This window comes from Ptychodera flava, chromosome 13, assembly GCF_041260155.1.
Source record: "Ptychodera flava strain L36383 chromosome 13, AS_Pfla_20210202, whole genome shotgun sequence".
NCBI lineage: Eukaryota > Metazoa > Hemichordata > Enteropneusta > Ptychoderidae > Ptychodera > Ptychodera flava.
In genome coordinates this window covers 3569798-3596978 of record NC_091940.1, presented here as the reverse complement: position 1 = coordinate 3596978, position 27181 = coordinate 3569798, and the positions used below count along the sequence as shown (strand labels likewise).

The following is a 27181-nucleotide window of genomic DNA, read 5'->3' as shown; positions in this document are numbered from 1 at the left end:
CCACTACTGTGGCCACCAGGGTCTTGAACTCACTACCATTTGACAGTGAGTACAGTACCCTACCAATGGGGCCATGATATTGCTTAAATTGTGTAAGATAGCCGGTACATGAATCGCCACCATTGAGAAAATGAGTCATTGTAGTTAGACTTTTTCACATGCAGCAACAATAATTTTTGGACAAATTTACTGTATTGTATAATGCAAAACTTCAGATGTGTCTTTAGATGCTTAGGAAAATGTTGATTTAAAGTTTCCATAGAGTGACAGTGCTTACCTATCTGATCTTCTGGTACATTGAGAACTGCTTGGAATTTTGGTTTCACCTGATTAAAGAAGTAAAATAGTTACAATATTAGTAAAATGTTGTAAATTAAACTCTCTTCAACACTTAAGACGTGTTAAATGTAAGTGATGTAAATGTGTTGTCATAAATGACACACTTACAGCTTCATCATCACTTGTTTTTATGGAAGTACATGTAGGTTACTGATTAAGCCTCCAAACAAATTCATATTTCATTTTTCACATACATCAGGATAACTCATATCAGTGCTTTCAAATCTGTACAAATGGATATGACAGATCAAACCCTCAATGAAAGATGCCAATGATATTGGATACTGTGTAAGTTGAATAGTCATAGAATGTGTACAATCAGATCTTCAACACATCAAATGTCTATGCCATATCTTAGTCTTGATATCACAGATGTTAAACATACCTTAGTTTCTGTAAATGTCCTTCCAAAAGTTCTACATAAATTAAAAAAGAACTTGGAAAAGATGTGGATGCTTTTAGGATGGCAGACATCACTACTGTCCAGTACTTCTAACAATCTTGGAATACTGTGGAGTACAAGTAAGAACAATTGCAGGTCAATGAACATGAAAGCCATCAATCAAACTTTATAGCTGTGTTTGTGTATCTCAGTTATTTTTATTTCACACTTGTCCTCTGAGAGACTATTCTTTGTGGGCAGTTTTAGTTTTCAAGGACGCAGTTTGCACCTTATGCTCGGCAGAAAAAATTTGTTTTGATTTTCAAAGAGAATGATCTCATGCAGTCAAAATTTACAAATGTTTAAAATTTGTTAATTCTCATGATTATGCAGAATCAATACAAATGTAACACCATGAACCTAGGCAATGGTAATCAATGGACCCCGACAATAGTAACTTGAAGAATCGAGGCAACAAGACCTTACAAAACGTTAGTTTATTATTCAAAGTACAGACTTGAGATAAGAAATACTACAAGTTGACACTTACAATTCATTAACTACCCAGTTAAACTTGTCCCATGTTTGGTATTCACCATTGTCTAAATGCTCTTCAAATGCTGGCACTACTGCTGCTAAAAGTCGTTTATCACCAATTATTGTTGACATGTCTAAAAGTGGCGATGATGGCTTTGGAAACCTTGTTACTGAAAGGTTCGGGGGATAAAACAAAAGTTACTTATCAACATTTCATATACATGTATGAAGCACGATCACTGATCGTCTACTTTGACTCATCCTTTACATATAATCTCACCTGTACAAACTATTGTTAAAAGTGTGGAATTGTTGAGCATACAGTCAGAGCAATGGTTTCTACCAGGCTATTATTTCTCCAGAACAAAGAATACACGACGATATTTCATTTAAAAGGTCTAGGCTAGAGATAAGGATTGGAGTTTACACAGGAGTTGCAATAGATAAGGATTGGAGTTTACACAGGAGTTGCAATAGTGGTACTCATGGGATATTTTACGATTTGCAAGATCTGACCAACCAAAGACTATCCCAGGTCAAGTTTACTTTCAGAGTTTTAAAAGTAAAGGATGGAAAAGTGTTGAAGGATGTCATGATGAAATACTAACTTTCTAGAGGTGTTATATCTGCTGCTGATCTGTCCACTTTGTCTATGAATGGTGCTGATAGTAAGACAGATGTATAGAGAAATGGTACCAGACACTGTAAAGCTCCAACTAATAGATTAATTCTGCTTTCATCCACTGTGGCACTAGCTACTGCTGATGTGTCCTGCAAAAATACCAATAAAGAATACACTTCACTTCAACAGGTCAAAGATACAGTGACCAACCCTCTCTTCCATTCAGTAATGGTCTAATTCCTGTGGCCATTATCACAGGATCAATATGCAAGGGGAAATGGATATTAATGGGATCACGACAGAAACTTATCAGAAAAGTAAAATAGAATTTAACTTTAATGAAACTGAGCAGTGTCCTTTAGTTATTCAAAAATTTACGTCGTAAATATCTTTCTGGCTAACAAAAGTTTATGGTCAACAAATCATTCATATCAAAATGCATAATTTTTGGGACATTTTTTTTCAGTAAGTACTAGTATTTCAAACAGCACAACAAACTCTTTACAAGGATGATAGGACCAGAACTTGAAGGCGAACCAAAACGGTAGCTTTCATCTTACCTTGACACACTGCTCAATCTTCTTAACAAACAAAGCACAGAGATCACTTTCTAATTTGTCCAGTTCATATGCCCACATTGCAAAGGAAGGTAGATACACTGTTTGTGCTGCATTGACAACCATGTCACTGCTATCACGGAGTGCTGTTAGTAACAACTCACAACCCTGTGTAATCAAACCAAACACACGTTTGTTCAAACACTGGACTCTAAACAAATTCATCTTTGTGGAGTACTTTTATTTCTGTACATGCGTCATTATAGAAACAACTATCTCTTTCATTTTTCATAGTTTATAAGTATGTTTTACTAAGCCCAAAGTGTCAATGACGGACATCACTACAGGGGTAAATCAAAGCATTTATCATTTGGTGGTCTCCCAAGAACATTTATCCAATCAAATGGTTCTTACAGAAAAAGTAGCTGTAGTTTCAATTTTTTCACTTTTTTGTCATGTATGTCAATCACAAGTTCTTGTTCTACTCCCCAACGCATAATATTGAAACAGCTAAAATTTAGCTTGTCTACACAGAGTCTATACATGTAAAATGCATTGTTTTTGTTTACATCTAAAATTACAGCCGAGACTAAAATTCATTTGTCAACAATAACAATACAGTTCACACATGTACAGGCCAAGTTGAAAAGGTGAATACTGTGTGTTGCAACATAACTTGGAGACTTTTCCAATGAGGCACAGAATAAAACCAAATTACTTGTCAACTTGACAGAAAAAAGTGTGATGTAGGAGTAGAACAAGAAACTGTGGTTGACTTTAAAAAACAAAAATAGTGAAAAAATTCATCAAAAACTACAGCTGCCGATACTTTAAGTTTTGACAAGTTTGGTTTTTGCCTACACGGATTTCTCAATTGACATTTGAATATGACAAGTACATATATTCACTGGCACTGCAGACATTATGCGGAATCCAACTATTGGAGCATAGGGGAAAAGGTAGTCTTGGACTTCATTCATTGTTCAAACATCAACCTTCTTTCATGAATAGATTAGATATGAAACAAATACCTGAGTACTAAATGTGTCTAAGCTGTGACAATATGATGCGCTAGAAATCAAAATATCATGGCGGTAAACTGTATCACGTATACACGGAAACACTGCATGGCAAAAAGTAAGCAAATCTGTATCGTTGATATTGCACTACAATTTACACTGAACCAATATTGCATTGTAGGTGTCATTATATAGTAATGAATGAAATGGCATCACTTAAATTACCATCTATCAAGTTGATAGAAATAACTGTAGCATGTGAACTTGGCACTAAAGAGTTCAGAATCATTATCACATATGTTTCAGGAAAGAACATAAAGGATGAATTTCAGGGACAGACTTTCAAAGAGATATGAACCAGGATGTGGAGTTGTTACAGACTAACCATTCAATGCAGTATCTTACCTGAGTATATTTATCTGTATCATCTATATAGGCAGTTATAATTCCAAGACTTTTGACAACAGCTTCTCTCACCATGTCTGTCTTTTCATCAAATAACATCTGTTGTAACATTGAGAGTACCAGTGAACTCCGGATTTCCCTCTGTCAATTCAAACAAAATACTTTAGTCATCAAAATACTGATAACTGCATCGATTGAAAGATGGTTTTCTCTTTATTGTCTGTAAAATTATTTGAGTTGACCATCAACATCTTTGTAATCTGTTACACATTTGAATTACTAGGTTCATGTACAAATATCATTGTGGTAAATACACAGCCAATGTGCAGTATCTGTTTCTGTTTGGAAAATTTCACAGTTCGTTGAGTCATCATGCAATGACTGTTACCATTGGCCACTTTAAAGTGTCCTAATATCATGTGACTTCAAGTTTTTCATCGACAGTATTAAAAAAAGGGACAGCAGCTGCAACTTTTGATGAATTTTTGACCATTTTTGATTTTAATGTCAACTATAGTTTCTTGTTGTGATTCTCAAGGATGTTGTGATACACAGTATTCAGCTTGTCAACTCAGCCTGTACACGTGTAGACTGCATTGTTATTGTTGACAAGTGAATTCTAGTCTAGATTGGGAATTCAAATGTAAACAGTTATGATGAACTTTCATCATGTAGACTCTGTGTTGACAACCTAAATAGTTAGTGTTTCAACATGCTTTGTACAGTAGAACAAGAAATTACACATAAAACAAAAAAGTGAATAAAATCATTCAAAGTTACAGATATTGGCCCTTTAAACCAGGGATTTCTGTCAGTTACTGGCTATTGACTTGTCATGTAAATCTCTGTGGCATGAAGTCACACACAACAACTGCCTTACTATATATGTACAGAGAAAAACATCAAGTATTTGGCAAAACTACTTGGAAAGTGACAGCACCTTGACTGTTTCACAAGGCCATTACATATGATGGAACTCCCCTGGAGTACACGGCTGTATCATGAATGTCACTCTACGGTGAACAAGGATGAGTTAACTCTATACAAGATAGCCTTCATGTTTAAGGTAGATATACACCTCAACACAGGGAGTTTTAAACTGTTCTTAAAACATTGCCAGAGGAAACTTTAAACCACTGTCTTTTATAAAGCTAGAATAAAATTTGGTTGGTTACGATCTAAACCTTGGGATTAGAGAAACAATTGCCTGAAATTTACTGATATTTGATATTCAAAATGATTGCTACATGCTGTGTTAACTGTATAGGTACAATTTAAATCTTCACTATACCCTGCCTTGACTGTAAGAGTGACAATTAAATCTTCCAAGAGAGAGAAAGAGTGAAGACCATTGACTCCACTGGTTTCAAAAAGAGTCAATAAAAGCAACAGATCTGACATATATTGTGAAATTTGAGTGTTTAAAAAACTGTCCCCAAGGATCATTCTACGTTATGAGGTTAGCAGTGCTGATGATCAGTCAAACAAAGCACATTGAAAAGCAAATGAAGTAACCAATCATTTTAATGGTCATGTGATAGTGATCATGAAAGCATGTCTGAAAGGTCATTTATTTATTTGTAACACACATCATCCAAAATTTCTCTCATGATATTTCTCAATTTTCAGTCCACCAGTGTCATTTTGGTATTGACAAATGTCAAGAGCAAGTTATCAGTTCTAACAGTTAACCAACTGGTTAATACTTTGGACAACTGTTAACTTGGTAAGTTTCAAAGCACCATCTACAACACAGAAAAGAAGATAGCAGTGCCATATGCAAAGGAGACGAGTGATAGCAGTAGACTCTATCAATTGTCTTGTGAGTAAATTGGACAAGGTGTGTTACGAAAGACATACTGAATGGCCATGTACACGTAACAAGCATATATTTGCTTCCCTTGGGCCTAAGAGTTGACCAAAAAAATCTGTTTCCCTTGGCCTATGGATCTACTCACAAGTCCTTGGGAAACAAATGTATATGCTATTACCTTAATGGCCAGTAAATCTGTTTACAATGAATCACAGCTTTCCCGAAGAACACATCACAAGGTAAGAAATGAGCATGACATGAAGTGTGATAACAAACAGTACATGGCGGAGTTGATGAATACTTACTGGTAAATAAGGCGCTAAGACACCACATGATTCTGCTACAAGTAATCTCCTCTCTGCATATTTATGGCTAATTTGTTCCCAACACTGTGGCAATAGTTCAGTTTCAACTCTTGTTGGTCCTACATGCTGTGCAAATGCTACACAACCAGTTAATATCATGTGCCTGTATAAACCACAAAGATCAGAGATCAACCTTTACATGAAGATCAACAGAGTGAAGTCATCTTCAATAAACACAACCATTAACTTGCTTATCTAATTCATACATTGAATTGAGGCGAAAGTTTTTAAAATTATGTACTGCAGCAGTAGTTTTCTTTCAAAATCAACAAATTTTGAATGCATACAGGAATGCATCAAGTAACGCCATTCTTTTATCAAACATTTCTTATGATTTTGAATCACTTCTGGATTTTTATATGACAAGTCTCACAGAATGTGTTCCCAATTGACTCTGTGTAGGAAAATGAAGGAGACTTAGTGTAAAGCGATACAATATGCCACAACAGCTTACTTACCTTTGCTCTTCATCAGGTTTCTTGATTAGATTAAATAAAATATTCAATAAATTATCTCTTTCCTTTGGATCAGGATGTAGACTGACTGTACAAAGGATGAGTGGGATTAATTCCTGATGAAAAAAATAACAAAGGATTAGTTATAGGATAAAAACATATACATAAATTACTATTTCCCACATTACAGATGTGAATGATGCACGCAAAGTATTATAAATAGTTGAGAGAGAAAATTTGTCTCTGATGCGCATTCTGTATATTATTGGATTTGAACAGAACATCATTGCCATTTCAGGCCAAACCTTTCATTACAATGTTGAAGCACCTCTAAGCTCTAGTATTTGTCTTTGCTATTATTTTAATGATGAAGTATTTTTTATAGTTTAGTGGGGTATGTATTCCCCAAAAGTAGTGATGATTGATGACAGTTATTGATACATACTTACCTCTCTCTTGGCTAATAGTACATTTGGTACAATGTGTGGCAGAGATCTGGCTAACATGAGGACAACATTTTCATTTGATTCCGCTATTTTGGACACTTCTACTGTCAATCTGTTGTCTAATGACTGTGAGTATGGTGAGTCTAACAATGCTTTCTTGAAGGCTGATGACATGTTACTGTGGAAAAACAAATGAAATATTTGCACACAGGTTTATCAGTATCCTCTTGTAAGCATCTCTATATGTGTGTGGTTTAAAAAAAATTCTCTTGTATCATGGCTGAGAACAATAAATGTTTTCTACACAGCAGTCTGTAGTCCATGAGAAAATTTTTTAGTTTGTTAGAAAGCTCATAGCAATGAATTAGACACATGATTTACTTATCCAAATCTTCATAAATGCTAGTTGGCTCCTACACTCTCCTTCTTAGGCTAATTTCCGTGATAGGTCAATGTATTTACCATATTTGTGTGACAGGTTTGGTTTTGAACTGGGACATAGATAGTAAAAGATAGCAACAATTTCCTACACAAACTAACATATTATACATTCTCTTTACAGTTCAAAATCCTACTCCTTATGCAATATCTGGATGAAGAATACAACATTAGCTATGCTTGGAAAGTCATGAGGCTTTCCTATAAAGTTTATATATTAATGTACTCATGTCATCTTGTTCATGAGATCACTAGAATAATTAATAAATTATTGTCAGTATATTTTTTTCTTTTACAATAAGTTACATAAACAATTTTTGAAAGTCACTGAAAGTTTGAGACTGTAGCTCAATAAACATGCATAAATTGGTACAAGTAAGTATGAGTTGCAGAAGGCAAAGCCCTCTCCTTAAATAGCTACAGGTTTGTGTTGTTACATCGGGGTAACTTTCATCAGACACATACAGTATGTGAAAGCTGAGGGCATTCTGCATAACCTTGTACAGTTGTTTTCAAAACTAGAAATCCATGAAGCAACATGGGAGAGTAACACACTCCCTGCTCTCTATTGAAAATTACTGAGTTCATACAACACTTACTTCCTGCATGGTTCACAGGAGTGCTTGCTCTCTTCTGTTATCTCTTCTGTAACACCATCTTGTCCCGAATCTGTCACATCAAATGTCACAGTCTCTGGTGCCTCTGACCCCACCGTCACATCCATGGAATTAATATTCTGGGTCACTTGACTCTTAGCTTCTTCTTGTATACTGTCATCTGCTTGCTGATTTGTTAAATTTGAGTCATTGCCATTGTCTGTGACAGCATCCTGGCCAATGGGAGGCTTTCTCTCAGGCTGCACTCCTGGTCTCTCTGTGGCTGTATTGCCAACCTGTGCTTTTCTAGGAGTTGTAATCGGACTGACCATTGGTGTGGATGTCTTCATTGTTCGTTGTACTGCCAGGTCTCTGAAAATATCAAACGCAAATGTAACCGCATATCATAAATGACAACCATTTGTCTTGCACATACAAAAGCTGGCTCAAACTTTGGTTAGCTTCCTCAAAACACCTTTAGAGTATTTTGGAATATCTACTTCTGCAATATCAAATTACATAAAACAGGTAAACAGTTGCAGCTGACAGAATGCCATCACTAAAGTATAATGGGTAAACACAGTTGTAGGTGAATGGCATTGTTTTTAGGCATTCTGGACCAGTTATTGAGAGGACATGAGAAATGGTGTGTACAGGGAAATACATGTGTTTTTGTTATGTCAAGAAATATATTAAACACAAACTTTCCCTTACCCTGGTGTTTGTTGATTCAAAAGTATATCCAAACTTAACTATAGAGGGCGCTCTACATATACGGAACACAGTACATAACGTGTACATTGTAATCTAACATGCTTGATGTGGTTAAATGGTAACTTTCGTCATGTAATCATTGAAATACAGCTGTGTAGCGGAGTTGCCTTAAAATATGCAATAACTAACAAGTTGGTTATTGAACCACCTTTTTGTAGAATTGGGTATGTAGCCGAGTGGTTTTGATAGCTAACTTATCTGCTCAATGAGTCGGTACCATAGGTTGAAAGTTCAAATCCTGTGCTGTTCTACCTATTGTTAGAGTAAATTTTTCAATCTGCAGAATCTGCTGATGTATGGCAGTAGGTTATGGTCTTTTGCATTTTTGCATTTACCATGTAGTATGCTTCAGAGAACAGCAAAAACTCAAAGCTACACGTAAGGAAACTCACAAGTTTTATTTGAAATATCTGTACCATTTTATACGTGTCAAATTTGCAATCTTGGATCACAAACTAGTTTTCTTTTACACAGATGGATAGCTTTTGAAGCAATGATGACAACAGTGTCAAAGATAACAAAATAAGTCAAGAAGGATGGAATCGTACCTTTGTAGATTGTGTACCTGTGTTTTTAATTCTTCATTGTCTTGCTGGAGTTGTGTTATTACATTATTGAGTTCATTTAATTGCATTTCCTGAAATACAACCACACAATCAAACTTGAAAGACCACTTATTACAATAGCAGGTTGTATAAAGTGTGTCTGATTACTCGGTCTCCTATTTCCTGTTTTACAACAACAATTTGAACAAAAACATCTCATCACACCTCACAGAAAAAATGATGTTCAAATTTACGATTTATCAGTTTGGTATTTGTATATTACTCCTGTCAACCTTCAAATATTTAATCCAAATGACAGTTACATGTTGTAAAACAATTCATTGTTTGAAATGTTGCAAATCAACACTTCCATCCTCCGTACAAAATAAAACAATTCCTGTGTTTGGATTAACCAATTCTCATGAAAACTGGTATTATACCAAGTTTTGATGGTGAAAGGGTAAAACCATCAGTGTTTTTGCTAAGAAGAGCAGTGAGAAGGTAAATGTTACTAGGATTCCTCAGTCATTTTACCTGGGTTCCCCTTGGTATATCAATGCAATCAGATTTAGGGACAGCAGAAATGTTACGGGGGTTCATTTTACCTGGGTTCCCCTTGGTATATCAATGCAATCAGATTTAGGGACAGCAGAAATGTTACGGGGGTTCCCAAATCATTTACCAATATTCCCAAACCTTAGTGAAAACACTGACCATTGATAGATGTATTGACAGACTCACTAGTTTGATTCTTTCTTCATCTTGTGTCCCTTGATCAGCTTCCGTTTCTTCTGCTTGTTCTATTTCAATGGTATCATCACCACAGCCTACTTCTGCTGTGTCTTTGATAGGTACTGCATGGCTTCCAAAGTCCCTGTACAAATGCAGGATATCTGGGGGCTTGGGAATATTTAAACCCACATCATCCCAGTCTTCAAAATCCTGAAAGATGAACCCATGATGACAATGTTATTGATATCTTTGTCATGGTAACCCATTAACTCCAAATAATTGTAAAAACAACTGTATGCTGCATTTTTACCAAAATTGACCGAGCCAAGTGGGTGAAAGTACGTACTATGTTGGCTCAATACCAAGTTTTACTGACTAGGCATATGGGGAAGTGATACTGTCTGATAGGAAAAGGGTTATTTTAACCCTTTCACCACTGTGGTATAGCCAAAAGTTATTGTTATCAATGGTGATTGTGGATCTGTTTACTGGGAACTGGGTGTGAACAGGTTAAGTGAGATCAAAAAATCTAAGCCTGCTGTACCAATAGATACTAGACTTTTGTCGTAAAACCAGCAACAAATATCTAAATTGGATCCTGTTCTGAGAAACAATATAAATAACTAACAGCTACCTCTATCGCGTTTCTATCAATGCATCATTTCATACATTCACTGACGTTGTAGATGAATGAATGGAAACAGCATCATTACAATGGATGACATATACACAACTCGTTATCATGTCATGTATACACAACATTAATCCAAATATTTTCAAAGGAGAAATGACAACTTGGCCTGTGTACATGAGTATGGGATAAAAAGCACTGTAGCCCCATCATAAGACAAAACTTCGGAAGTTTTTCAATTACAAAAACAGTAAATCATAAACACTTGCTAATGACTTGCAGTTAGCAAAATCAAAAAGTACCACTGCACGCTAGAATTAGAAAAAAAATCACGACTCACCTGGTCATCAACTTCATCGGAAAATGTTATAGATGTTAATTTATAATTATTTAACAATAAGTACTCATTGACAAGGAAGTTGACAGCACGTTTTTCGTGAGGTTTAACCACATCCTGAAAGATGTAAGAGTATAAACATACAATTTTAATAATTCTGATCTAGATTTCTTTAGGTCAAACCTGCAAGCTTACGGAAATGAATGCCTTTCACATGTAGCTAATCTGTCTTACAAAATGGTGATGGGAATGAAACTATGTAACTATCTTCAGGATATTTGAAAAGAGGATTACTGGTATTTCTCATCTCCTCAAGATGTATGGACACTTATTCAGGCAAAGAATTTTGTCGTGTATCCCAGAAGTCTTTTAGAGGATTTACAGTAAAGTAGAGTTGAATAATATCCACCTTGTATTTATGAATGGACCTTAAACTTGGAGTTTTTGTCATGTTATGATACTACTGATCATGTAAACTACAAATTTTACATATATTAGCTAGTTTAAACATCCCCTCTCATTTGACCCATGTTGCAATATAAAGAATGATGCTATCAAGAAGGAGCACACCATCACAAACCATTTAGCAAACCAATGAACTGCATATCACCATACAATTATACTGGGCATTTACAATGAGTGGCACACATGCATGTAGTTCTGCATGAGTCTTGATGTGATGCATAATTGACAGATTCATTCTGCAATGACTATAATCAGATGCAATCTTCTCATAAAGTCAGAAAGGACAATTCTAGGATAGGGTGAGTAGAATTGCATATATCTTGAAGATGTGAAAATCATGGAACAATGTAGAACATACAAAGGTGTTCTGTAACACTAGTGAAATGGGAGATAGCCTTGCCTAGTTGAACCTACATGTAGCTACATGCATGAACATAGTCTGCATGCTAACAATCTATTACATTGTAATACTAGTTACAGAAACAGGTTTGATTCAGGGCATATGTGTAGTTGCTATAAAATATGCAAAAATGTTTATCAAGCGACATGTATAGTAAAGCATTAATGAGAAAAATCAAATTAGGCTTTTTGAAGGGATAAATTTTTCAGTACCAGGAATGCTCCCACATATTTCCTGTGATCCATACATTTATTAGCATTGGTAAGCCTTATCCTTTTGATCCCAAAAAAATCAGGTGAACTAGATAGATTCTCCCAAGCAAATGAATACTATCAAATTATTAAGTGATTGTGGTTTCATTTCCTTCCTGTATCTATCACCACAGAGCATCACTTCATAATGTACACAAAGATCAAATAAAAGAGACAGTTGATGACAGGAAGTTTGGCCTAGAAACAAACAATTCTTCTGTGGGTGTTTATGGTTCAAAAATGGTCTAGATGCATCTTTGAAACTTTTACATATTATCTGATCTTGGAGAAGAACACCAACTTCCATGTTTAAGGTTTTTTCTTTCCTCTATAATATTTTCCTATAATTGAGCATAACTTAAACACATATGATACACTGTTACTAAGGTATTGATAGTTGGTAAGAAATGAAGATTACTACTTCCATTCATACAGTATGGTTATTCAGTAAAAATACTCTGAAATTTTTTGTCATTGATTTCTGAACAAAATCAATGAACACTCATAACACAATTTTATATAAGTACCGAAATTGTGAAAAATACCACTTTTAGTAATTGATTTACAATTTATTTTATGTGACAACATGATAATTCATGCTAAAAAAGTGTAGAAAACAATTAAAAGTATGCTTACATAAGCACCTGTTTAATTATTAACTATATCTCAGTGGTGTGTTGTTAAAATGATGTTATGAAGAATCGGGTAATAATTTCTGCACCTTCAATGAAAATTTCACCATTGATTTCTGTGCCATGGTAATTGATAAATGGTATTAAATATTGACAACATCTCTCTGAGAAGTGATATTAGATGAATCTCAGCGCATAAATCATTAAACACACCCTTTGGCCATAACTGGAACGGAAGTCAAAAGTGTTGATACACACGGACATGTATCAATTTTCTTTACAATGAGGTATCTTATCCTTTTTGTCTGTTTTTTTTTTTTTACTGTTCGCCTTTTGAATTGCCTAAAACACCTGCCAGACATGGAAGTACATTTGTTCTATCATGTCATCATGCCCTACATTACACTGCTTTTGTGTCTGCATTTCATTTCTAACCATAGTCTTAAGATTTATGAGATATTACACACAAGTTTGATATTGGTTTTTTCCTTTTTGACTGGGCATACCCTCAACTCTTTGTCATACAGGTGTTCTCTGTGAAGGGAAAATGCCCAGTGATGCTACTGAAGGATCCCTCTTATTTTACTGGGGTTCAGTTCCCCTTTGTATTTAAAAAAAACATCATAGATAGGGATGGTGGCTATACTGTATTTTTCATACACTTTCTGCAGAGCTACTCTTTGTATAGCAATTGGTACATACAGATACACTCTTGCATTTGAACAATTTAATTATACAAACATTTTTCAGTGTACTTTTTAGCAACCCTTCATCAAAATTTAGTAAATGCCCACCCATCAGAGTATTTAGAATATTCTAGACACTTTTAACATAACCATCAGTGACATGCATTGCTATTGAAAGTCTTGCTTCAGGTTGACATTTATCCAACATGAAATTTAAAACATTGAACCAAGTTAAGGCACTATTTCAGTACATGATACCAAACTGCAACATTACAGTAATGCTCATGTTTTCTTGATTACTACAAACACAGCATTCAGATTCCCAAATTTTCTTTGAAGTTTAACATGCCATCAGCTGGTTCAATGGCTGTCTTAAGTCTCATACTTTATTTTCTATCTCTGACAGTCATGGCCTAAGTCAGTGGTAGTTTCATTGAAGAAAGAAAGCTTAATATAAAACTTCTTAACAATTCACCCATAAATCATGTTCTTGGGAGAAAGATTAGTAGAAACTGAATTTCCCTAGGAATATGTTTACGTTAGCTATATCTTGAAGAAGTTAATGTATTTTTTCACGTTTTGAAAATGAAGGCTGATGTTTTAAAGTTCAGAAAGGGCCAGGATCTTGGACACTGACCTACTGTGACTTCACATGAACATTGGCTAACCATTGTCATTTCAGATAACAGTGTCTATTTTGTACGTAAAACAGAACATTAACTTGGCTTTCTAATGGGGAAAAAAAATTTTTAAAATCAAACTGCATTCAATCCATAATATGGTTACATGATACACAATAATTCGTTGAATTGGATATTTTATAAGACAAAGACAGCATGCAATCTACAGTAATATTCAGAGGTCATTTACTCACATCTGTTGGTGACATTGGTCTTTTAGAATCACTGTGTGCAGGCGACGCAGCTTCACTTTCTGACATGGACAAAAAACAATAATAGCAAACTGGTTGGTACATAGTTTTAAAAATTGTATGTGTGAAATTGCAAACAGAAGTTTGCTGGAAAGAAATAGAATTTCTCCATTCTGAAGTGTTTTCATGTTCAATATTTGTACAAGTCTTGCAAATGTCACCAGTTTTACACCTGACAAAAGTAGACTTAAGTATGATTCTAGCCTTGACTTACATGTATTTATTAAAATGTATCTTTTTCCACTTGCACCTTCAAAAGCTTCATCAAATTTCATAAGTTTCATGTACAGTACTAGTATATTGAAATGTGAGCAAGGGGCAGATTTGAAGTACAACAACAATGTAACTTAAAAGAATAGGGCTTTGTGTTGTTGGATACTAACCTGCTGCCTCTGTAAGGTTGGCTCTCAATGATTTTATTGTTTCTTTAGCTTTGCGAAGTTCAAATTCAAGAACAGCAACTCTTTCATCAGTTTGACCTGCGCCATCATCAGAGTATCTTGCAAAGTCTAATGAATCAAACGTCTGTTCACTTGATGTCCGATCTGAAAATCACATCAACAATTCACAAAATTATCCATCTGTCCAATACATAGGGAAAACTTTGGATTTTAGCTTTCATGTAAAAACTAATATGACGATTTTAAAATGATATAAATGTGTTATCCTCTCTTCGATAAATTACAGAGTACTATAATTGTTGGTTTTTTTCCACTTTGGATAACAAAATGATCTAGTGCTCAAAGTATCTAACCAATGATATAATGCATTCACTTGCTAATAATACTGCAGAATACACACTGAAAATAACTAAGGACTGTTATGGCTATTGTCTAGGTAAAGACACTATGATAACTGGATGGGTCAATACAAATCCAATTCATCTCAGATGATGTAATGTACAGAGTTTGAAACTACATTGTTGTTCCATCCTTTGAAACCGCATTCATACAGCACAGCACAAACTAGAATCGAAATCTTCCTGTCAATAAGAATCATACATCAAGATTTGTACAAACTTTTCTCAACTGTCATCTCATATCGTACAAGAAATTCAAGGAAATCTGTTGATATTGACATAAATGTATATGCTGGTGGTGCAAGCTCTGATACATGATGTCAGATAATGAATGTGGTATTTGGAAACTTACAACGAGGAAGGAAGCCGAAGACATTCATGAAAAGGGGAACTAGTAACAGACTCATGAAATGACCAAAAGGGCTAAACAATTATCTTTCATTGTTACAGAGTGCATAAAGCAAAATTCATAGTTTGTAGAGGACGTTTGAAACTCATTAAAAGTGAACTTCATTTTTGCACTTCTATTTGTGTCAGAATTATTCAAACTAAAATGTAAATATTTTCATATCAGTTTCATAGCTGTTCTGGTAGCTGTATGTGCCATTCACAAGCATGTATTTACCATTCTTAATTATAAAATAAATAAAATGTAACAATTTCTATTGTGCCTGCTTGCTGTCATCTCTGGTCATTTTGGCTATATGTGTCTGTTGCAGAACTATGTAGACTAATGGGCTCAAGGTTGACTCATGCATGTAATTCAAAACCAAGATATTGTGAAAGACTGAGAGAAGGAAACCGATGCACTAAATCTAAAAAGCCATCCAACCCACAACTTGTGAAATCCATTTTTTGACAAAGTCCACAAAATCACAGTCACACATTTATAAAGGTACAGAGTGCCACATTTAAAAATCTTGAACAGAAAACCTTACTATAAATACTCGTTTGATATATTCTTTCTTTCTGGAAAACAGATTGGTTATACCTAAACTTTATCCACAATGTTATCAACCTGACAATGCCTGAGCAATTAGCTGTATAAATCCTGCAACATAGTACTCTCCGTTAGACGTCAGCACTTACTGGCCACTTTTGACCTTTCATTGAGTGAATGGAACTTTGTGATCTACAGAGATGAAAATATCACACTGAAGGAGTTACATTTTAACAGGATCTAAGACAATAACTATTCATAGATTTGATGATGCGTCAACTTCTGACATTTTGTCAGTTGTTTTGCAAACAAGCTAGAGAAGTGACGGTCTTAGAAACCATGCTGTAGATACTGGGGGATATAGTTGATTGATGATGAGCAGAACTATATTTACTCAAGGTTTCCTACAATGTACTTTGAAATAACGTCAATTGTCAAGAATCTGTGAAACGACACTCAGCTTCCTACTCGTACTTTGCTTGAACACTGTGATATCTACAGTGTTTTGCCCAGGAATTGTAAAGGTGGGACACAGTGTCCCATGATTGTTAAAATAGGGGGACACTGAGTTACAATAGGGTCAATGTGTGAGCGAAGAACGCAAAGCAAAGTGCAAGTAACCAAGGCAGAAAGGTATTGTAAACATGTAGGGCTGATGTTTTCCATCGAAAATTTGATATCATGAATAAATACATTTATAGTAAAATTAAGATTGCTGGATGTCTCCTATAATGCTTTGTGACAAAGTCATTTTAACTGGTTGTATTTACAGTTTTAATTTTAAAAAAAGACATCATCATAAAATCAATTTCTTGCGCATTTTTCTTTTATGGGGATTCTTGCCAGTGACTGCATTACATGTGTTTAACAGAAATAAAGATGTTTCATTACACTTATGACTCCAGAACTAGAAGTGGTTGAAGACAATAGTTTGATGCACATTGTAACCTGTTTTTTTTTATTACTGCTATAAAGTTCTCTTTTTTTTTAATAATTGCTCCAATGACTGACAATTTTCCCTGAAAATTGCAAAAAAGATAGTTTAAAAACACAAATATCTGACAGAACTCCTTGATCCTCATGGTAACACATTGCCATAAAGCTGTTTTGACAAGCTAGGTGGTTCTTGTTAAGATCAGCTACAATCTAGCTAGGGGGTCTTGACTATATAAGGAATTCAGCATGGTGACCTCGATCTCTCTGGCTTGCAGACGATCGGAGAGTTGTATGAGATTCCTTCTGGGGAAATTTGAGGCAAATTACTACTTTGAAAGTCAGGGATATAGTGTTTCAACAAAATTGTGGGTTGATGATATTTTTAGGTGAAGTTATGAGCTTCCAGTACACCAGAATACACGTACAGTCAATTCAGTTTGATGCCATGTGCCCGGGCTAGGACCGTGGTAATACTAGTGACTGAAAATTTGATTCTTCGTACTTCACTGTACTAGCATATATTTACAAGTAAACGTTTCATTCAAAGTTGGTGGTCAATAAAATTTGCTTTGTGAAAAGTTTGTTGTTCTTTTTACAAGCCTTCCGTTTCCGAAATCTTTGTCTGGTTATCGGGATCTTACGTGGCCTAGTATTTTAAGTCTGTTCCCAAGGCTGCAGGGCCCAGTGGACGCACATCGCCTTGCTCATACCACGAATCGTAGACTGTAACAGACTAACTGATTTTCCAATAGTGTTTACATTGTGACGAAAAAAATAGACTAATTTTTAAATGTTTCATTGTCTCAATAGAGAAGCAATAACTGTACGGGCTATCAAGTATGTAATTTGGTAGCTAAAAAGTAGTCTCTCTGTGGACGCTGGACTTACAATACAGCCCTGATTTTGATGCGTCCCTGTGACCCATGTCCGGTATTTTTGCGGGACATTGTTGCTAATTTTGCGTCAAAAGACGCAAGAACGCACTCTGGGCAAAACACTGTATCTAACCTGTTTAACCATGCTTATAACAACTGAGGACAGATGACATTGAAGACGACAACCTATTCAGAGTTCGCGGTTACGCAAAAAAGTGCGTATTATACGCACTGGAATTTTTTCGTACGCATTTTTCTGGAGGCAATGCGTTTGACTGTACGCAAAATATTGGAGTCCGTTGTGGGCGCTATTTGGTCAACGACGTGTTGTCTTGTCCATTGACTCACCCACCATATTGCAACAGTTATTCTCATGGCTTGAAATTGTAACACGTTGAGATTAAATTATTTCCCCACAACTTTGCTTTGTTATTTCCGAGATTGCAACCCACCGACAACACATGGTGTCGCCTGACATTGCAACATTTTGAGCGAATCAGTTTACAAAGGCGATGCCCTAACGCACGCAGCTGCCAATCATCATATTGATGGTTATGCAAATACGAGGCGTGAATGCATTACTCATTTGATCGAACGCACGTTTTCCTAGGGAATGTACCCTGGGGAATGTACCGATCTACTAACTTGCCTCGATAAAGTTCTCAACGCCACCAAATATCCAGATCACGATTTGGATATCCGTGATTACAGCACAGAGTCTTTGACGACACTCATCGCCCATTTTGGTGCTGATCGCGTTGAAGCTGGCCGGCCGACGGAAGCCCCTCGACTGCGGAGTGACGTCAGTAGGTGTAACGCATACGAGCAAGGTGAATGAGAAATCCGACGATACAGAAGACCGAATGATACAGAAGTTTTTTGGAAAAAGCAGAACTAAAACTTACATCATTTATGTATATTGAAACTTTGAATATGGCGCTGTGACGCAAAAATGACTTAAATACCCACAAGTACCCGGATGACCCGCGGTCGGACGTGATTTGCAAGCAGGGTTTACTCAAATTAAACTGACTTTGCGTGCCAACGGACGTCCCAATTTCTGCGAATCTTGCTGTATTCTGATAAATGAATATGGAGAGCTATATCTCATGTTCCGATTGTTATCCTGCATAGCTCTAGTGATTCCGGTTTCTTACGTGTCCTGCGAACGGGGATTCAGTTTCCAAAACAGTGTTGAGTGTACTCACCGCACGACGTAATCAACTGGGCGATGAGAATGCCGATAATCTCAGACTGATGCGTCACACTATGGAAGGGCCATCGGTTGCAGACTTTCGTTTTGACCGAGCAATAAAAATTTTCACTGTGCGAGACGATAGAAACCCCGTTATATTCTAGAGATACCTGTTTGAATTTTCACTTCACATGCAAATAGAAACTTCTCTTTGATATTATTTTCAAGTTATACGACTGTTAGTTACGGTGTCACCGGTAGTTAAAATACAAGAACTACGCGCTTTCACTGCAGTGTATGACGACGTGTGATGTGTTATCACAGTTCACTGTTTTGTGTATTTTTCATTCAGACTTGTTTCTCTGTATGATCAAGATTTCATGATGTTACATTTATTAAAAACGTCTCAATTATCGTGAAAAATTATTTCCTGTGTCAACCAAAATTAATTTGCCTCATTTTCGCCCTGGGTTGAATGCGGAAGTGGCGGCTGTTACGCATTCACATGACGACAATACGCATTTTTGCCAACCCTTTGCGTACGTGAAACGCATTGAAAAAAAATTGACCGCGAACACTGCTATTGATATCACAATGGTCATTCATAGATGTGAACTTGTGAATTGTGTTCAAAAATAAAACACTCTTGCACAGGAAATGTCATTAGATGTAAAATTGAGATGTCATGCATGATGCATCAGTTGTACTCAATGACCGCAAAAGTATGAAGTTTGCTGATGACCTATTTCTTAGTGAACCAAAGTTTGATTCCTACATAGGAACTATGGAAACGTGGTTTTCTGTTGGTACAAAGCAATAGAGGTCAGTGACCATGGACCGAAAAAGTTCATAAGCTGGCTTCTTTTACATGTAAATCTTCAGTATAGTATAATTTCAATCATGGACATATGCTTCTTCTGATTTCTTCTTTACACTCATCCAAGTTGTGAATTTCTTTTACTGACAAATAGCTGTGGCTGCGAGCTCATAGCTTCTGCATGGAAAATTTACCAAAGTGGACCTACACAAAAGTACAGGGTATGTTCCTATGTTCTTCGTATCTTTCAGAGGTGACCTAATTCACTTGGCCAAACAATTTAAGCAAGTAGTTATTATTACTGGCCAAATAGTTTTCTGCTTCTCTAACCAGATGAACTAGTGAATTACTAAGCTGGTATTGTGTTGCCCAGTGAGATGGTGAAAACTAAGACTAAGCTAGTGATTTCAATTGGCTAATGGCTGTGAAATTGAATTTGCTTACCCCTGATATTGTCTTAACCCTTTTCCTGCCAGACAGTATTAAGACTATTACTTCCCCATCAGCCAAGTCAGTAAAAAGCGGTATTGAGCCTAAACTTGACATATTTTTACCAGCTTGGCTTGGTATGTTATAGCATCTTTAGTCCAAAAAAATCAAGTTTACAGTATTTATGTTTTCAAAAGCCTTCAAATGTACATTATAATGTGAAAATACACCATATGGAATATGTTGTGTTTCATTAATTTTAATCTTGACCTGATGGTGAAATATGGACTTGGCAGGAAAAGGGTTTTTTCCTGCCAGTGTCTACACATATCTATTATAACCACTTGGTAGCCTTGATGGCTATCACAACATATACAAAGTATACACCTGCTGTTAAAATGGAGTTAAAATTACATTGACAATTACTAAATATTGAGATGTATATTTTCACCTTTGAGACAACCTGGGCTGATTTGTCATGAACGTGACCAATAAAATTTCTTTTAAAATTACAAATAAGTCACAGCCAATGTATATGTCCACTGTTATTGTCAAAGAAAATTACCATAAAAGTTAACAGAGTCTCTGCATGACTCAGTAATTTCTAGAATATTCTGAATATAATTCATTTCACAAATACAATTAACCCCCATAATAACATAAACTAATTCAATATATAGCACCTATAAATAAAGTATGGAGATATGTTCTAATTATTCAATAACCTTATTAATTTGAAAGTGCCTTGTGATGAAAATCAGAACAATGACTCAAAAACTGATATGCAAGTATTACTACTGTAGGAAAATCTGTGATTGAAGTAATCTATAGAAATAAACATACCATCTTTACTTTAAGCAATTAGGCCACTGATTTCAGAGAAATGCATCAACTAAGGGACCGTCTCAGATTGTCGCAGAAGTTCAAGAAACGAAATTTCTTCGTTTAGATCAAACCCCCTCCCCCTTCCCCCTAAACGAAACTTCAAAAGTGCGAAATGTTCATGTCTGCCTGAGAGTACAATGTTGCATTTTGCTATAGCTACTAAAGACGTATTCCCCTTGCCACATCACAATTAAAGTAAACGATCAGATTTGAGTACTAACAGGGCATTTTACCGCATAAAAGTTTCATTTTATTTTACTTTCCCTTTTTGCATCTCTTGTGCTGTTCTTTGTCTTTGTGAACACGCAATTTGTACTTGGTAGGGGCGGTAAATAAGCGAAAAACTTTGACAAGGGGGCCCAGGCATGTTCAATCATATTAAAACGACTATGAACGGGTGCATAACAAGTGAGAATAAAGACATCTAGTGGTTAGAGCAGACGCTTATAAATAGCACATTTTAAAAAAATGATACTTTTTGTCTTTGTATAATTTGATGAATGAAATGTTTAGGATACAATGTTCCTATCGGTAAATTGTGTTTGGGGCACAAACGAGATGGAAACAGTTACAAATTTGTTGGCACGAGTGTGCAGTTTTTCTTTAATTTAAAATAAACACACAAAACTTGTGATCACAAAATAAAAGTGCGAAAATGAAGTTCACTAATTGAATGGAGGTCAAACCCCCTCCCCCCTAAACGAATAAATTTCGCTTTTTGAACTTCTGCGACAATCTGAGACAGTCCTAAAAATATTTCAGTTGGCCAAGAAAAAGGTAAATATGTGAATTTTGTCATATTTGTACACCTCTGAATGAAGTCATCCCTAGGAATACACAATTTAACTTTGAAAGTGATCAGGCTTTTGGTTTCACAATGTTTTGACCACACATGAAGAAAGTAACCCTTAAAATTTACTTGTGCAAATTTTGCCAGGATTTCAATTTTGTGAATGAGATGATCCCTAACAACCTGCAACCCAATGCAAGAGGTACAAGAATCAAACAATTAGTTTTGGAGAAAAAGATATTTTGATTACAAAAATAACAAACCTTGCCTAAAAAATTCACAAATGCAGGTTTTGAATATTTATTTACTTAAATACTTCTTTTCAACAACATGAAAATTAAATTTTCAATTGGCCTCCCAACCTTAGCGCAAATTATTAAAAGTGTAAAGCATAATCAAAAGAGAATACAGCATTGACCTTGAAAACAGTATAAAATTTACATACAGTATATTACAAAAACAACATCCAAAAATACTCTTAAATTTATATGCAAGCTTTGTGCTCATGAAAACAAATGTGAATTTATGGTTTTCCCAGGAATACTTACACTAAATATCAAAGCAATTGGACCAGCAGTTTTTTGAGAAGTACATGACAAAAGTTGACAACAGACGAAAGACACAAAAAACAGTCAGTCAAGCATTTAATAGGTTCTACTTCTCTTTGATAAACTCCACAAGCACACGCCATGCATTTACTACCGTAGGTATGACCAAAGTTTCCAGAATGTAACCAAAGAGGCACCACTTCTCTTTGAACTCAACATGCCCACTCCATTCATTTACAACGGTAGGTACATTTGTACATGTATTGACACAACCAAAGTTTGCATGCATTAACCTAAGATACCATTTTACTATATTCTATTTGGAAAAGACAGAAAGAATATAAAAGCTACAATAGACCTTATGAAACAAACATTCATATAACTTTGTGTAATATAACTTGCTAGAATATCATGACCTTACGACCACTCTTTTATATACAAGTAATACCTACAATCTGTGATATTTTGTAAAATCATGTTGCAATATCTTGTAAAGTGGTGATATTTGTATCTTAATAATGGTTTACAAGATTGTTCAAATGATTTGCACATATACACATTGCATAATAATTGATTAAAGAAATCTGGGGGGGGGGGGTATGTTTACCCTTCATCTTATTAGCATGGAGAAATCTGTGTGAATGTCAAAATTTTGTCTGCAGCTTGGTCATTCACTATGGAATTTGCACATAGACTGTGACATGACATTGTATATTAACCCTTTGAGCGCTGTGATTTTTCCCACCAAAATTATAGTGTGCAACATTTTACCAATATTGTGAATTTTTCTATAATTTTTTTGACAATTTTGGACCAAACGAACGTCAAGTTTAATTAGCTTCCGATTTTATCAAATTTTTAGCAAAAATTAGAAAAAAATTGACTTGTGTATATTTTGATATAGGCGACTAAAATTGACTTTGGCGCTCAAAGGGTTAACATTGCATGGCAGAGTCTTATCTAAATCATGACTGAGTACATGTGTCTAGATTGCACATGCTAGGAAGATATGGCATGGAAAGTATGAATGACTTCCTGTATGACTTCAGAAACACTTGGAGAAGACTAACAAACCCACCCACTTCTTACTCTAACTATACAAGGGTCACAGGCAGAGCTACAAACCAAAATGGTACATCTCTTAATGTGAAGCAATGGAAAATGACTTTTAACTTGGGCAAATATCTTTATTATGTTAGTGTTTGGGCATATGTTTTTTGAATCCCTGTATCATTTCTGTTGTCTTCTAATAGGATAGCACTGATACACCAAGTGGAAGCCTGGTGATACTGGGGCTCTCCTTTGTGTATCAAGGCAATGATATGACTTGGGGCCCTGGAAAAATTTATAAGGGTACAAAGACCTTAACAAATACACAGCGTATCGATTATTCCTTACAAAGTCCAACCTAATATAGTGATATAAAAAGGTGTTTAGCAGCATACTGCAGTTACAATATCAATCTATAATCCAAGACTCAACACTTACGTACATTGTTTCTAGTGGGTGATTATAATTCACAAATATACAAAATGTGGGCATTTACATCAGTTAGTCAAGCAAAACCTGTAAGATCCTCTATCATTAATGAATTACTGAGTGTTTATGGTACATACTCCAAGGTAAGGAAATATCTGATCAATAACCTACCTTTCTCAATTCATTTACAAATACATTAATGTAAATTGTAACCTACTACAATCATTTGGCTTGGATATCGCCGATGCATAATTATACAACTTCACTGAAGTGTTAACTTTAGGCTGAATTTTATAGACAATCCTAATCCTAACAGTATTGTGTGATTGCAGTATAATGTTAATGGTATACAAAGTATGACTGTTTCTTCTGATAAAGTTCAATGTCAAAATAATTGTTACAATCTCTATCCTTCCGTATAAAGGCAGTGTAATGTAGGAGTAATAACACTGCACTTTAATTAAACCTTCATTGAAGATTCTTGTAGTAAAATACCCCATAATTCACTCTGATTTGTACAGTCAGAGACTACTTGTAGTAAGATTTGATTCCTGTGTGTAGATAAACTCCTACATTTGTAGGGTGAATTCTACTACTTAAGCACAGTGTAATTTCATTTTCCTACTTATGATTATTTTGAAAACAATGCTTAAGTGAGAGTCAAATAGCAACCTTGCAAAAGTTTTGAAACATTGTGTCCCCAGCTTCACAGAATACATTGTAGTTTACCGTAAAGGAAAATAGGGCTACTAGTAACACCTGGTTTAGTGAAAAACATTGATTTTATTTCCATGGGACATGACTAAAGAGTTTACATGGTAACATTTCAATAAATGACAAGACAACCTCAGTTCATCGTCAAAGTATGGCATTTGCACAGGTCTGTAAAACTTGACTGTTATGGCCAGATAGGTATTTAGTGATAGCAATTTTGGTATTTCCAGTCCAAAGAGTACAATCCCTGAATGTACTGTTATTCAAACTAATGAGATGATCATTTTTATGTTTTAATGTTATGATAAAATTATGAACAGAGTTGTAAGAATGATACATCAGCTGTGGTATTACAAATCATACCAAATTCTGGGTAATTTGGATTATTTCTATATTGTAAAGTGCCATTTACACAGATAAACACCTGAATTCAAAAGGAACATTGTCATTTATACTCACTAATGAATATACAAATTGAAAATTGTGATTATCATATGCTACATGGTTTCGCAGGATTTTGCAACTACTGTTACCTGTTAGCCATATTCATCTCATTTTTAAAGTTGCTACATTGCAACATCAAGTGTTCATGTACTTTGTTCAGTACTGCTCATTACCTGGTACTGTACACAGAAGTGAGCGAAAGGTGATCAAGGTATGGAAAACTTGTTGTTCAGGAAAAGGTTGATAGAGTTTGTGTTCATTCTCAAAAGAAGTTATACTTCACAATTGCCTAACATTGTAAGTCTGTTGAAGAAGTAGATCAGACTAACAACATCTTCCACCAGTTGCATTTCCTCTGATAAGTTATCTGTTCAGTGACCATTATCAGAGTGGATATGGACATCACATATCTGAATTATTCTCATGATTATTGCTAGTTGTTTTGAGCTTGAATTTCTTATATTTTTGGAGATGACATGGGCAAAAGGAAGACGGCAGATAAAGTTCCACCTGGTTAAAAGGGGATTTACACTTTGAAGACACATGCACAGACAACTTTCACTTGTAATCAACTGCATCCCTCATGATGGGGAATAGAATTACATTAAGCTTATCAACAAGCTGTAAATATAAAGAGTGATTTCAAACTTTAGCCATTAAAACAGTGCATGAGTAATGTGGGTCTTCAACATTTTCCTATGGAAAATAAGTTCACTGTGTAGCATGTGGTCAAGCAAGTTTTACATTAGCTGAGCAACAGGAAGAGACAGATGGTTTAAAAACACAGTGGTATTAGGACATTTACTTTTCTCATATATACATGGACCCGAAGGCGCATTGTGAGTGGTTTTGGATCAATTTTGTAGATCAATGATTCTGAAATCATATGCAAGCATGTGGCAATATGAATCACTATATTACTGATGTTGATGTCTGTAACTTCAACACACCTATGTTGTCAAAGTAATCCAACAGAAAGACTTACACATCAACACTTACAATCAGAAGCTTAGTGTATATTTGGCAATTAGTCACTTTGAAGTTTTCACTCTTATCTTTGTTAAGCAGAGAACACATGGTGTTTCAAGTTGGTCGATTTGTTGTGGAAAGATGTACATTTTTTGTGAACAAAAAGAAACATTAACCAACATAGCAGCTTACTTTATATTTCCAGTTTTTTCTGAAGATTCATTACAATGTTTCATGAATTTTTGTGTTATTTTCCATTTACTCAGGAGGCAACGTAAGTTCTGAACAAGGTCTCTGGTAATCCAAGAAAAAAGATTAACAAATTTACAGCTCATATTTCCAATCATTAAGATGTTTCTACAATTTCTTGACCATCATATTGACTTTGAATATGGCAGCTATTTTGATATTTGGCATCTTAGAACCCTATTTTTATATGTAACACAACAAACCAATTAGCAGTCTCCATGTGCTGTAACAGGCACATACCATACAACATCTTTGTCACTTGTTCACCATTGCAGTACATTTGGGTGTAATATACCAGAAAAGTTTGAAAATATCATGATCTCAAAAGTTGGCTTATTTCTTCAAAATGATGCTACAAATCTGTTCATCAGTGTGATTTTTGAAAAGACAATTAAATTTCTGATCCAATGAGGCAGATGAAAGTGTAATATTAATTGTTTTGTGTGCATGGATGGCCAGTTGAAAAATTGGATAGTGTGTAGATAGCATGATTCTGTTTCACACTTGGGGTGTTAAGAATGTCAGAGTGTAGAGCATTGAATACACATGCGATTGCTTGGGCAGACATAACCCAGCCCAGAAGTGCCTGTGCCTTGCATATGTGTATTTGTGAGTGGGTGAAAGTGATTTGCCTCAGTAAAGAGTCAGTGGTCAATTTCACTGACTGTGAATGCACTAAACCTTCAAGGTCAGTTGTAGAAAAGCAGACGGCATCAAAGAGAGTCATTTACCATGTAAATAACAGTTAAAACCA

At 35.3% G+C, this 27181-nt stretch overlaps 1 protein-coding gene across 2 annotated transcripts in view; it reads right to left on the bottom strand.

The window, feature by feature from the left end:
• LOC139147121 (RAB11-binding protein RELCH homolog) overlaps positions 1-27181 on the bottom strand; it is a 43457-nt gene that overhangs the window by 14892 nt on the left and 1384 nt on the right. For both annotated transcript variants that reach the window (XM_070718024.1, XM_070718025.1), the window contains exons 2-16: positions 14742-14903; positions 14302-14360; positions 10997-11110; positions 10035-10235; positions 9297-9385; positions 7978-8346; positions 6944-7118; positions 6498-6610; positions 5980-6142; positions 3862-4002; positions 2441-2605; positions 1867-2029; positions 1272-1428; positions 725-848; positions 278-326 (exon numbers count right to left, since the gene is read on the bottom strand). In XM_070718024.1, the coding sequence (XP_070574125.1) occupies positions 278-326; positions 725-848; positions 1272-1428; positions 1867-2029; positions 2441-2605; positions 3862-4002; positions 5980-6142; positions 6498-6610; positions 6944-7118; positions 7978-8346; positions 9297-9385; positions 10035-10235; positions 10997-11110; positions 14302-14360; positions 14742-14903 (2244 nt within the window). The remainder of the gene's footprint in view (positions 1-277; positions 327-724; positions 849-1271; positions 1429-1866; positions 2030-2440; positions 2606-3861; positions 4003-5979; positions 6143-6497; positions 6611-6943; positions 7119-7977; positions 8347-9296; positions 9386-10034; positions 10236-10996; positions 11111-14301; positions 14361-14741; positions 14904-27181) is intronic.